Source organism: Tupaia chinensis, unplaced genomic scaffold, assembly GCF_000334495.1.
Source record: "Tupaia chinensis unplaced genomic scaffold, TupChi_1.0 Scaffold000064_1, whole genome shotgun sequence".
Lineage (NCBI taxonomy): Eukaryota > Metazoa > Chordata > Mammalia > Scandentia > Tupaiidae > Tupaia > Tupaia belangeri.
The window spans coordinates 430735-445945 of record NW_006159522.1 but is presented as its reverse complement, the minus strand read 5'-3'; the positions used below and the strand labels follow the sequence as shown (position 1 = coordinate 445945).

Below are 15211 nucleotides of genomic sequence, written 5' to 3'. Positions count from 1 at the left end.
AGATATCTTGGGGATGGGATCCAAATCTAAATACAAAATTCGTTATTGGTTCATACACACTTAATACATATAGGCTAAATATAACTTTGCATTTAATAGTTTTGTACTGCAGCATATTAGCTATGACCCATCACATGAGGTCAGGTGTAGAATGTCTCACTTGTGATGCCATGTCTGTACTCAAAAAGTTTTAAATTTTAGAGCATTTTGGATTTTGTATCAGAAATGCTAACTGTATTTCTTGCCCAAATGAATAATGGTATAATTGGATGAGTTAGAAAAATGCTACAAAATATAAGCTTACAACTCAAATTAGGGAAAAAAACTGGAAAGATAAATTTAACCTAGAAAAATATCTCAAGACATTTATGTCTAAATGTTAACAAGGAAACCTAGGTAAAAATCATTCTTTTCTTCTACCAATACGTATTTTCTAATTTCTCTTCTATTAACAAGTATTACTTATGAAATTAAGAAATGTTTCCTTTTAATGATTACCAGACAATTCTGTTTAAAACAAAAAAATGGTTTATTACAAAACCGTTTCAAATATCCCAAATTACTATACTCACCCCATACAGACAATATTTCACTTCAACAGTACAAAATAAACTTTAAAAAACATTTCAGAGCTTAACAACTGATAAGCCAGTTCAAATTTAACATTAAAGTGGAAAAAATTTAGATGTATGACTAACACAAATGACAGCTCTTTAAGACAAAATTACAAGGAATTATATCCAACACTTAAAATTCCATGTCTTCAGTAAAATAACGCGTTCATGGGACCAAAACTTGCTTTAAAATTACCTTTTGTTTTTCTCTATAATCTTCTCCTTTAGGTGGTCGAGGAGCCTTGGGTGCTTTAGGTTCACTAACACGAAGAGCTTCCTGGAAATAAGCATCTACAGCATAGTTGGCTTTTCTTTCTCGTTTAGGGGTTTCAATCCACTCTGTGAATGCAATCTTTTGTTTTTCTCTATAGTCTTCTCCTTCAAAATTATAAACACTGGACTCTGTATCCATTGTAAAGTTTCTAAGTGAGCTTTCACCCATCTTGGAGAGCTTTTCATTCATCTCTGCGGTCTTCTTTGCACCTCTTTCCAAAATACCATCAATATCCTCATCAGTGATCTCACTTTCCTTTGAAGCAAACACATGTGTTGCCCCATGTCGAATCATTTGAAGCATTTCATCTTTCCCAATTTTGTTCAGATTCTGATCCACAAGCCTCCCTGAAAAAACATTGTATTATGTAATATGAACTGAACAGACTTTATTTTCCTAGAAACTTGAATTTTTAAATGTTAGATATAATACTATGCCATTCTGTCTCAAAGATAAATCATCTTATTCACATCTGATTTCCATTTTTACATTAAATGTACCATAAAATTGTAAATTTTAAAAGTAAATTTTGGTAAGCTTTGAAATGCTTCTAAAGCAAATGTATTTTATAAAACATCTGTGGTGTGAATACAGTAATTTGGGGTACTTAAAAAGCCAAATTGACTAAGTTCTTAAAAACCCATTAGTTTCAATAGATGAATTATAAACTTAAGAAACTTCTGATGAGCAGAAAGAAGTTAATACTCCCAAATATTTCTTCTCAGAAAAGTACAATAATCTTCATTATAGCCAAACTTTATAATAAAGAATTAAAATATGAACATCAGTTTCTGAAAACCTGCTGATCAAAGGAATTGAAATTCCTGAAAACTAATTATGACCACAAAAGAAAAATTCAACGTTCAACTGGTGGGCAATTGGCCAACGCTGTAATTTGTGTTTTTAAAAAGAGACATCAAAATACATACATTCCCACAAAGAACTGTTGTCACCCTTAAAGGTAATTCATATACACATGAAGCAAGCTTCAATATCTGTATTACAAACCAACTTGTAATTTGTGAATAAAGATCCCAGTTGTTTCAACAACTTAACACTTTTATCATGGTTTTGGCTCCCTAATAGATTATACAACCAAACATCTATGATTTGCAAAATGAGGATATACCCACAAAACATGGTTCTTTGGATCAGAAACAATCTCACTGCTATCGAAATATTCTTAGGCTTATGCAAACTACTTCCCTGTTGGGCAGGGAGGAAAGCTATTCAGATAAAGTGCTTCTGTGTAATCCCATATTTTCAATTATGTCCCTTGGTCCACAGACCAATTAACACAGAGGCATATACTTCAGAGTTGCTATTTAACTAATATGTGTACAAATGAGAAAGATAACAAAACTACCACCATGTAAGTTTACTCCAAAATTTGCCTCAGCAAATACTAAAAAATAACAGTAACAAAAATTTTTTAAGAAAACCTTGTATTTCTAAGTTAATTATAAACCAATTAACTTTTTTGTTCATTTTTTTGTTTTTGCCATTGGGCTGCGCTGCCAGAGAGGGAAAGTGAGGAATCATCCTTCAGGGAGTATAACCATGCTGCAATGTCTTCTCTTCCATTCTCCCTCTCAGGATTTTGGGAACAAACACGTAAGCTCCCAGCATTGGTTTTAAAGCCATTGTTGGGTCCAGGACTAATACCGTGGGTCAGCAAGGTGGGATTCCAGAACCTTAACCACATCACTTGCTGGTCCCAAGACTTTTTTTTAAGACTTTGATAAAAAGTATTTCCCAACCAAGAGTAACTGAGAACAAGAACTACATGACAGGTGCTTTATCAGAACACATGGAAGAATGTGAGGAAAACAAAACACTAGCGATCACACTACCCATGAGATACCTAGGATTTGGCAGGCTCCAGATGCTCCCAGAGGCAATCCTAACTGTGCATTCTAATAGTTAATGTAGTTATTGATACTGAGTCACTACCCAGCAGCAGGGTGAACAAATGACTTAACACCTCTCTTAGGCCTCTACCTCTAGTGCCAACTTCATCAGGTTGGCATAAAGACTAAGGAAAAATGATGGATGTTACGAATTCAGGATACTGGGACCAGCAGATGGCATAATGGTTACATTGCTGGACTCCCACACAGCCGCCTGCGATTTAAGTCCCAGACCCGACAGCTCAAAACTCATACCGGGCATGTGTGCACGTGTGCCCAAAACCCCAAGAGGAAAATGAAGGAGAAACGACTGTGGCATGGCCATCCCCACTTAGGGGAATAATTTCTTGTTTTCTGTCTCTGATGTGAGCGCATTAGCCCTGTAGCAAAAATCTCTAAAAAAAAAAATTCAGCACACTGACACAAACTAAGCACCCAATATTAAGCCATTATCAACTATCAAACATTAATAACAATAAGCAATTGTTTATTATCAGGTATTCAAGATGGTTGGCATTATGGGATACCAAAACATTCCTTTACGTACATGAAAATTAAGAAACTGATTAACAAAACCAATATACAACATAAAATAATCAGTTAATTAGTGTATATCTTTCAGCTTCAGAGACAGATTTTTATTTATTTTTAAATAATTATTTTTATTTAATTTTATTATTATTTTAATTTGACCAGAGAAAGAGAGAAAAAGAAAGTGACAAAGCAAGCTGCCAGGTCCAAGACTTAAACTGCAGTCAGCCATATGGGGGAGTCCAGCATCTTCAACCACCACACCTGCCGGCCCCAGAGACAAAGATTTTAAAAGTGTATGTTCACAGTACAGTTAGAGAAGGAAAGAAACCAGTGTGCCCCTGAGGCTAAGTCTCCATCACTCCAATTTTTGCATTTTATGTATTTTATCAACTTTGTAATAAGCTTCAAAAACAAATTTTGTCTTTCTTAAAAACTTATCTGGGAAATACTCAGACAAGAAGCCATTTTAAAGCTGAGGTGTGTCCTGGCCTGTTCAGGGTAGCTATGTTCTAAACTCCATCTCCTAGACTCCCAAAATACTCAGACAAGGTAGGGCAACCTCCGTCTTTTCTCTGTCTCTAGCTGTCTATCTGTCTCACACTCTCCCTTTAAATTTTTGCTTTTATTTTAATTTTTCAACCATTTCTCACCTTCCGCCTTTTCTTTCACTTGCTAATTCCAGAAGCCATTTTAAAGCTGAAGTGTGTCCTGGTTTTCATTTTGTTACGGGTAAAAAAACTTTTTATTCCCTCTGTTGGTAGTATTTTTCTAGTTTTTTTTTTTTCTTTTTACTTATTTTTTTTTTACCTTACTTTTCCACTCTAAGCTTCACTCACCACACACTGAACGTCTAGATAGGTCTAGATGCACAGCAGGCAAGCATCTGAATACTATTAGTCACTGAAATCCTCATCGCTTATTGAACTTCCTGCTTTAATGAAGAAAATTTCTTTTTATAAATCTGAACTCCTAAACTTTCTGTGGATACCACATTGTGAAGCACAGTGGAGGACAGATTTTGTCACAGAATGACCAGAATCAACCACAGAGGCAATATACACCATAAAAAATAATCAAATGGGAATCAGCAGTTAGCATAATGGTTATGTCGCTGGACTCCCATGTAGCCGACTGCACGCAGTTCGCGTCCCGGACCTGATGGGACCTGATGGCTTAAAACTCACACCAGGCACATGTGCGTGTGTGCCCAAGATCCTGAGAGGAGAATGGAGAAGGGATTGCAGCATGGCCATCCCCCCAAGGAAGTGAGTTCTCGTTTTCTGTTTCTCTGTCTCTCTCTGTCTGCCTGGCGAGCACACGCGCCCTATAGAAAAAAACTCTCCAAAAAAAGAAAAAATCAAATGGAGCTATTAGCGATAAAGGATGCCATTCAAGAAATCAAAACCTCCCTCGAAAGTATTAAAAGCTGATTAGTCCATATAGAAAATCAAATCTTGGATGTTGAAGGCAAAACCTCTGATCTAGAAAAAACAACCAAAATAACATAACATGTTGTTATTTTCACGTAACATTTGGGGTTGTGTGAAAATAACCCCCCAAAATAAGAATACTATATGAGAAATACTAGACGGCATTAAGCGCCCAAACATTCAGATAATCGGTATCCCAGTAGGTGAGGAAACTAATAAGGATGCTGATAATTTATTTTATGAAATCCTGGAAGAAAACTCTCAAAATCTAGAAAGGCTTTCAAATATCCAGACCCAAGAAATAAGAATGACCCCTAGTAGAATCATCCCAAGATCTCCTCCAAGGCACATCATAGACAGACTGGCAAAATCTACAAAGACAAGATACTAAAATTGGCAAGAGAGAAATATCAGGTTACTTATAAAGGTTATCCAATCAGGTTAACCTCAGAACTCTCATCAGAAACAATGAGAGCAAGGAAAGAATGGGAAAATATATTCAAAGTGTTAAGCGAAAAACAGTTTCAACCAAGAATACTATACCCCGCAAGATTATCTTTCATATGGAAAGAAAGGATAAAAACATTCTCAGATAAACAAGACCTGAAAGAATTTGCCAATAGCAGACCCACTCTTCAAGAAGTTCTGAAAGTAGTGCTCTACCAGGAAAACTGAAGACACATACAGAAATCAGAGAACGAAAGGCAACCAAGAAAACGACCAATTTAATGCTAGATGGCCTGGCACCATAAACAGTTCTGTCTGGCAGAGATAATTAGAGAAACTATATGAAAGAATTTATAACACAAAATAGCCTAGACTTTTCCAGCCCAGCATTGTTATCAGTAGAGATTGCAAGAGAGCAAACACACCAGAGGATTATCTTGAAAATCTTTGAAGGAAGAAAAAGAGACTGATTTTTGCTAGCAGATGGTGTATCACAGAATACTTGGTATTGAATTGAGAAGGTTTATGTGTTACTAATGTTTGCTTTTCAACGATTTGAGTAGTTGACATGTAAATGTTTTCTCAAAAATATTTAAAAACGGGGCTGGCAGGTGGCATGGTGGTTAAAGGCGCCGGATTCCCACATGGCCAACTGTGGTTCAAGTCCTGGACCTGGCGGCTTGCTTTCTTACTTTCTCTCTCTCTCTCTCTCACGTTGTCCCTCTCTGGTCAAATTTACATAAACAAATGAATAAATAATAAATAAAGTTAAATAAAATAATTAAAAATATTTTTAAAATATTTAAAAACATACTGTCTGTTATTATAGTCACAAACAAAATTATACAAAATTGTAAGAAATATTTTGAATGTTATCTTTAAAATTTAGAATTCTGAAATCTTTAAAGTTATTAACTGTCAAGAACAATGGAGTATGAGCAAAAATTTTTTGATATGTAAAGTAAATGTTTGTAGAAAATGTAAATATAAAAAAATGCAAAAAAAGTATCATTAAAAAAACTTATCTGAAATGAAAACTTCAACTTTTCTTCAATTTAAAATAAAATCTCACCCTATTCTAATTCCATTTATATTATAGTGTATACATATTCTGTATCTCCTTGTCATTGAAGTGTAAATTCCTTGAAAGTAAGAGCATTTGTCTGTCCTGTTCAACACTGTATTCTCAGCACCAAGAACAATGTCTGGAATCTGGTGAGTGTCCTTGTTGAGAAGAAAAAAATCAGCCTTTTTGATTTTGATTTCTCTACTATCCCCCCAGAGCAATCGAGAGTACGTAATACATGTAAGTCTTAACCAAGGCCCTATTTAACATGTACCATACAGAGTATCAGATGTTTTAGATACATTATCCCCTTTAGTCCTTGTATCCTAAGCAGTCATTACTTCTATGACCATTTAATACAGGAGGAAACAGGCTCAGGTAGTGGAAGAGCACTAGTAGAGAGCCAATATTCAAACCACAACTTTCCTGAGCCCCAAACCCATCTTCTTAATAACGAAACTAAAGTTTATTATCTCTATGCTATTTGACTCAACAGATGCTTAATTAATAAGAATCTCCTAAATAATTTTCAGGGAAAAAAATTGTATCAATCCTATTTAGTAATTTTTTAAAGCAAAGGCTCACCTTGTTGAATAACTATTGAATCCAGTCGGAGTTTCATCTCAGCACGTTCCACTATCCTTTCTTCAACGGTATTATCAGTTATAAAGCGGAACACTCTGACTGTCTTGGTTTGCCCAATTCTATGTGCTCGGTCCTAAGTGAATTATCGTATTATTTTGAATATCATTTAAAAAGTCACATAAATAACATTTAAATGGTACGCTGAGAAACAAAATTAAAATACTATAAAGTAGAAAAAAGTTTTAAAAAAAGTAACAACTACAATAAAAAGTTTCATGTACATTAGTATTTCTTAAATTCTCAGTTTCAATCAAAGTAATTGGTTATCTCATAAGGAAACCTCTAAGAGGTATGGGATACACAATACCTGCTGAGTAACCATCAAATTAATTTTTCCAAGTTATACTGAGATAAATACATGATATATCTCCAGATAATATAAACATAATTGTAATTTTAAACTTTGATAACATAAGTTTTGTTTAAATATTTTTTTCCTTAGTTTTACTCACCAAACTCATCTCCCTTCCTCTCTAGGGCACAAATATATTATCATTTCCGATTCCCTTTTATTCAGTTTTGCTCCCTAATTTGAGTTTTGGTTAATAAATGTGAGAATACTTTTAGGTCTGGGCCATTAAAAACTTCCTGAGAAATCCTCAACTTTCCTCCTTCCCCTTTTGGCTAATAGAATGTAAAGGATACAGCAGAGGTCCCCAACATCTTAAGTTATGGCAGTGCCATCAAATGGAAATACCCTGATTTAGATGGAAGATTATCTCAAAATACCTTCACTGAAACAACAGGCCAGAGAAAAAATTCTATCAAGTGACATCACTGACATCTGTAGAATTAGCCTGCCCCAATAAAACATCCACTAAGCAGAGGATGCATTATTATCTCTTACCATAGCCTGGAGATCTACTTGAGGATTCCAATCTGAATCATATAAAATCACTACATCAGCAGTAGCAAGATTGATGCCAAGCCCACCAGCACGTGTGCTTAGCATGAAAACAAACTTTGTGCTGTTCGGCTCATTGTATGCATTGATGGAATCCTAAAAATAAAGAAGTGAGTGTCAGCATATTATTTTATCTGCTATTTGTTTATCTTCCCCTCCCCAAATTTTACTCACTTGTCTCTCATCATGAGGGGTTTGCCCATCTAACCTACAGTATTCATAATTTCTCCACATGCAATAATCTTCCAAAATGTCCAATACCCTTGTCATTTGACTGAAGATTAGTACTCGTGAACCTGTTGGTGAATATAACATCCCATTTTATCAGAAGCTTTAAAAGTTGAAAATTTAAGGCTAACCAAAACTAAGACTCATCAATTAACCCCTTAATTCTGAAGTACCTACTTGGCTACTAGGAAAAGAAAACACCGACTTAAAATTAACTGTTCATGTCAGTCATTCCCCACCTCTCTGGCCATCAGAGCAAATAAAAACGGGTAATGTTTATATAGCACACTAAGGTAAACAGAAAAGGACAGTTGCTTCTAGTCTGGCAGGTCTTGTTTTCTCAAAAACAGAGAACTGTTACCTTTTCCCTACTCCACACAACTCTTCCATGCATATAGCGCCCCATTTCTCCTCCCAACACACAATGAAAAGCCCTGGTGTCATTTTGGTTCTGAAGAGCCATTCCAGGTCAAAGGGCCACAAATGTATGCCTCACATGTACACTGTCCTTCACTTAATCTGCCATGATTCAAATTATTCACATGTCTTTATTTCTTCAACCAGCTACACAATGCCTTCAGAAGACAAAAGGATCATTTTTAAAAATGGTTATGAAATGATTATCTTAAAAGTTGAGGCTGAAGAACAGCAGGAGTTACTACTCCCACATAGTCAACTGTGGTTTGAGTCTCAGAACCAAACTCACACCTGGCATATGTATGTGCATGCCCAAAATCCTGAGAGGAGCTTGAAGAAGGGATGGCGGCACAGCCATCCCCCTGGGAGGTGATTTCTCACTTTCTGTCTCTCTGGTGATCACACGCACCCTACAGCAAAAACCTCTAAAAAAATAAAAATAAAAAAATAATGAGTCTAACAGTTTTTGTTATACATTCCTTTACCCTAAATACATAAGGATATTCATAGTTCTCTATGTTCTCTAAAGAGTTTAATATAGCTTCATCAATATCTGAGTATTATTGCCAAGTTCCTGCCACTCCTCCCTACCAATTCAATTTCTTTGATTACTTCTTTTTAAGGGAAGCATTTTGGAAAATATATTTTCACAAAAAGGTATAAAAAGGAAAAAAAAAAAGTAAGCCAATCCAATCATAAGTCTTAAAATGTTTTTGATGACCAGTATCAGAGATTTGTCATTCTTATCAAAATATACAGAGAAACACAAACATAAATTTGTGATCTGACTGCATATTTGATGTTACAGAATCACTAAATTTTTATAGGAGTGGCATTTGTCTTTAAGAAATATATAGGGCCAGTCCCATAGCATAGTAGCTAAGTGCTGCACACAAAAGGCTGGATTCCCATTAGCAGACCAGGGTTTGAGTCTCAGTTCTGTCAGCTTAAAAAATACTTCATGATATAGTCCCCCATTTCTCCTCCCAAAACACAGTGAAAACCCCTCGTGTCATTTTAGTTCTAAAAACCCATTACAGGTCAAAGGGCCACAAATGTATGCCTCATATAGCTCCATGCACATATATCTCCAAGATCATGACAGGAGTGAGAATGGTAGTGGAAAAGGAATTCCAGCATAACCATGCCCCATTGTGGGATGCTTTCTTTCTTTCTCTCTCCCTCTTGTACCCTCTCGCACTTAAAAAAAAAAAAAAGCTATATAAATAAAATGTCTGGGAAGTAATCCAAATAATCTGGAAAAAGGAAAGTATAACATAGTTTTACATTAGTAGAATTGCTGAAGCTAGCTTCATACTAAACTAAGTTCTCTCTATATTCATGTAGCTTAAATATATATTTTATATATACATATTTTTTGCCCAAAATCACCAGGGCAAGGATGCAGAACCCGGCTCTCTTAACCATTAGGCTACTTGATCTCTCTTTCGTTTTCTTTATGCCCACAATACTTAATATTCACACTTATGCCTTGAGCCTTGAGAATATTATTTTAAAAAAAATTTTTAAGTACAAAATGCTCTCATTAGGTGGAATTAAAACAAAGTGGTATGGGGTGTGTGTATCTAGGTATGCCCATGTTTATATTAAGTCAACACACTGTAAATAAAAATTTTGAGTCCATGTATGTAATGTTTCATTAAATAAAAACTCAAACATAAATAACTCAAAGACTAGGGCCAACAGGTGGTGTGGTGGTTAAGGGTGCTAGACTCCCACATGGGGGACTGTGGTTTGAGTCCCTGACCTGACTGCTTGCTTTCTCACTCACTCTCTCACTTACTCTGTCCCTCTCCCATCAAATTAAAATAAATTTCAATACAAAACAATAACAACTCAAAAGACAACACCATAAAGTCAATACCACTGTTTAAGACAGGAACTGCATATGGGATGAAGTATTCTCGGCCTTTTTTATAACAAAATCTAGTTTCTAGAAAAGCACATATAAAATAAGAACTCTCCTCAACACAAGGAGTTTTGACACTCTAACCACTGATCACCTTCTAAGAGATTTGTGACCTAAAATTAGGGTTTGAGGTAAAGGGCAGGCGCTCAGCTCAGATAATGGATATGCTTATTAATATTCTATACGTCAACTTTAGAGACTGTCAATATAGTCCTTTCAAACTGTAGTACTTCCTTATTTTAATATCAGAATTTCCCCCAGTTTTTTTTTTTTTTTTAATTTTTCTACTGTGGGGGAGAAGAAGGGACCCTCAACAGAATCTCACCGTGCCACCATCCTACATCTCCTAGCCTTCTAGCTAGCCAGTACTGCAGGTGCACCCAGCATGTTCAAGTCGGTCTGAATCCAAACACCAGGATTTCCCATATGGCTCCAGTATCACAAACAGACCACCACCACCTACACCACTGTGGCTAGGCCATAATATCAGAATTTCTAAGATTTCATTGCTTCTCAATTTGATATCAATAACACAGACAGATACCTTGCTCTTTTAATTTCGGGAGTAGCTTGTCTAATACCACCATTTTCCCACTGTTGGTAACTAGATGCATATCTGTTGTGTAAGGAGGACCAGGTTCAGCTCCATCAAAAAGATATGGATGATTACAACATTTCCTCAGCTGCATCAGGATGTTCAATAACCTCATTTTGTCCATCTTCCCTGCTGAGTTTAGTATATCTATATCCTTCATTAATATCCGAGTATACCTATTAAGAAAAGAAATATTTTTAAAAGGCTCATATGTTCCTACTGACCAATCCCTACCACTTTACAGACTTAATTCCATTCCCCACCTCCAGTGCCAAAAACTTGTAACAAATAACCCATCAACTTCTAAAGTATGGTTACAAATTTACCATCTGTAACCTTTCTGTTCTCTTTTTTTAACTGGCAGACAGTGCAGAAGAGAAACAAAGAGAGAGAGGGAGAAATGATCCACCCCCTCCAGTTGGGCATGGCCATGCCACAATCCCTTTTCCATTTATCCATTTTGTCAAGATTTGGGGTATAGATGCACACATACCTGGTGTGTTTTTCAAACCACCAGGCCAAGGATGCAGAACCTGACTTTTTTTAACCATTAGGCTACACGATCTCTCTTGTTTTCTTTATGCCCACAGTATCTAATATTCACAGTTATGCCTTGGGTCTTGAAGATATTATTATTTTTTTTTATTTTTTTAAGTACAAAATACTCTCATTGGGTGGAATTAAAGCAAAGTGGTATGATATAAAAATTGTAATTAAGCAAAACCTAAAACATACATTTTAAACAAAATTTTAGTTTGTAGTCTTTTGTAACATTAAGTGCTACTATTCAATTACTATATACCATGTAGCTAATGTAACATTTAGGTAAGAACCCTCAGATCTGAGGATGAAGAATCAACCTCTGTTAAGAGGTAAAGTGCCGTGATGAGACTCATCAATGATGAGACTAAGATGAAATAACAGTATGATTTAAACATACGTATAAATACATAGCAGAAGAAAGACTGGAGGTCTGTGAAGCTATAGCCATACACTAAGACCAGAATGCATACCAAGAATATAGGCATTATTCTTACAGAATGAGTAATCTGTCTAAACTAAAGCAATCTATGTTTAAACAACTATGGGGTTCAAAATATTACTCAAGGTAGAATTTTTCACTACAAGTCTGACAGAAAACCCACTGATACATCTAACTAAAAAGACCTATATTCCCTTATCTCTGATTAATAAATTAGTACTGTATTTTAGGGACATACAAGACAAGTCTAGTATCTCTGCTATCCAGTAACAGCCTTTCAAAAATTTTAAGAACATTAAAGGTTGCCAACTTTCTACAATGGACCTCTCCCAGATACCCACCCGTTTTCTGTTATCTTTCAGTCCTTTTACTAACAACGTTGAACCCTTATGAGTAATTATCTGAATTAAGTGTAGAATTGAATATACTTGAGGATTCAAATCAAGGTATCTCATTTTCCCTCCTGTGAACATAAATAATGCTTATTTAATATATGCTAAGTAAACTATATCTTTTTCTGTAGCAACTTTACATCGTTAATTGACATTTATTATTGAGAGGTTTTTGCTATAGGGTGCATGTGCTCACCAGAAAGACAGAGAGAGAGAGGGGCGGAAAGCAAGAAATCACCACCACCCGCCCTTGGGGGGGTGTGTGGCCATGCCGCAATCCCTTCTCCATTCTCCTCTCGGGATCTTGGGCAGGCACGCACGCATGCACACGCACCCGGCGTGAGTTTAAGCCACCGGGTCTGGGACTCGAACCCCGGTCAAATACATGGAAGTCCAGCGACATAGCCATTACGCTAACTGCTGGTCTCTTCACATTGCGTTTTCTACCTACAAAAAATTAGTATCATGGCATTGCAAAAACTCCATGGAAAAATAGAATTAAAGAATAAGTTTATTCTGGAGAAAAACAAATTTGAAATCAATGCTATTTTTTTCATAGAATGCATTCCCCATGAAGATTTAAGAGGTTCCTAGTAATGAGTCAGTGGTTTCTAGCCTTTGGATTTCATAAATCCATAATATTATTAAAAATGCAAAAAAATCTTTAAAAATTAACAAAGCTTTCAACATTTAATTTTGCCAAATAAGACTATTTACAAACAACTACCATGGGACCAAGCAGTGGCACAGCAATTATATGACTGGACCCACAAAAGAAAGGTCCTGGGTTTGCATCCCAGAAACTCCCTGAGCATGGTATACATGCGTTGCTTTGGGCTAACTGAGACTGTCTGTGTATCACAGCATAAAGACACAGATGGGAGGGGCTGCTTGCTCCTCTCTTCTCTGGTCTCTCTAAACAAATGTTTGTTTAAAGAATGTTTAACAAATGTTAAACTTAAAAAGATATACAAAAGCTACAATATACTGTCGCCATGATTCTACAGGACATTTTTATTCTGCATAAAACATTAGCTCAAAATGAAAAAATTTTTAACTGAAATAAGCACAGCTTTATGGAGTAAAAGTTCTCTAAGCTCCATGATCAATAACTTCATTAGAAGCGAGTGCTAATACATGATCTAATATTCCTGAATCACCCAATTAACTGTATGTCTCTAGTTTGTGCCACCAGTTTCCCCTTAAAAACTCAAGTACAGGCTTTACATGTAACCTTGTTCAATTAAATCCCAAGTTTAATTTTTGGATTCATAAACCTTCCACCCTGATTCTAACACCCAACCAACAGAATCAAGACTTTGTATCATAAATTTGATGAGCAAGCCCTATATTCCATGACCAGAAAACTCTTTTTCAGAGTTTTTTAGTTCAATCCAGCAAACAGGAATTCCACGAAGAATCAAATTAGAAAAATAAAATACAAATGAAACTTAGAAAAAAATCAATAGTGATATCAACACGTCTCAGAATACATACCATTCCCTCTGCATTTTGCTGAGACCCACATAGATTTTTACTTCCTTCTTTGGAGGCAAACTCTTCTCAACATCTGCCTTAATCCGACGAAGGAGGAATGGACGCAAAACCTTAGAAAAAGCAAAATGAAACAGGGATGATTTAGCTGTAATATTGGTACTGTTTCTGCAGCGGCACACACAACCTACAGCAAATTTTAAAGAAAAAGTAACCACCAACTATATCACACAACAAAATACTTAGTGAGAAAAATAATCAACACTTCTCTTGTTTCATTACGTAAGTTAGCTGTATGACATAGACAAGAGCCGGCAGCAATCGCCAGACATGAGTGAAAACCCTCGGCTCCACTGGATCTTTTCTAAAATGTTCCAGCTAAATGTAGTTGGGCAAATCCAAATAAAATTAGCAAAGAAATCGCAGCCAAACCATAAATATTGAGGTTGTTATTAAAATACAAACTATTAGGCTAGTACAGCTCAGTGATTAAGGCAGCCAGGTACCACATGGTCCCCTAACCTTGATTCACATCCTGGACTCGTAGCTTGAAAAACATGCCAGATGCGTATATATGCATGCCCTAAATCCCAACAGGATGAAAAAATGGAGAAGAGCTTGTGACATGACCTTATACAACTGAGGACTGCTTTCTCTTTCTGTCTCTCTGGTGAGTATGCACACCCTCTGGCAATTAAAAGGTGCTTTCCTTTGCTGGGGGAGGGGGGGCGCCAGGCATAATGTTTTATAGCACTAGATAACTGATTTATCAATTAGTATGTTATTCCTAAGCATATGCACACTAACTGACCTCTAAATGTCCCTTTCATTACAGGACCACAGATGCCACAGTATGAATTTTGAGTAAAGAGCAGGACTAAGTAAAGAGGGAGCTACCAGACCTCTCTGCCTAACCTGATTAGTATCCTCTAAACAAAATGAAACTATCAAAATCGGCTAATCCTGCTATATTGGTTGTTTCAGTTTGCTTCCCCTATATGTACCCATCTATCTATTAAAGAAGAGTAGAGAGCAGAGGGATAAAAGAAAAAAAATGCAGAAGGAAAAATAAGAGTTCCTCTGTTCCCCTTTCCATCCCTGGGATTATACATACAGTTTTTCAAGTAAACCTAAATGAAGTATTTAGATGCCTGAACATCATCTAAACTGAACTATAATTAAAGTGTCTAATGTGCTTATCATCTTCAAATATTCAACAAAAATCTGAGTACATAAAGAATTTAAAAGTGCCTTATAATTAATTTATATAGGAAGAATATTTGAATATTCATTCAAATGCCTACCAGACACTGTGCTAGGTAAACAAAGACAAATACTAGACTTGTTTC

The 15211-nt window shown here is 35.9% G+C and overlaps 1 protein-coding gene across 1 annotated transcript in view; it reads right to left on the bottom strand.

The window, feature by feature from the left end:
• Positions 1–837: 837 nt before the first annotated feature.
• The window catches only part of SMARCA5 (SNF2 related chromatin remodeling ATPase 5), a gene marked incomplete at its 3' end in the record, with an annotated part of 31401 nt that continues 17027 nt past the window's right edge, over positions 838–15211 (bottom strand). Inside the window, 6 exon segments of the mRNA XM_006172429.3 lie at positions 838–1235; positions 6861–6993; positions 7768–7920; positions 7999–8120; positions 10944–11170; positions 13866–13975. Of these exon segments, the coding sequence (XP_006172491.3) occupies positions 838–1235; positions 6861–6993; positions 7768–7920; positions 7999–8120; positions 10944–11170; positions 13866–13975 (1143 nt within the window).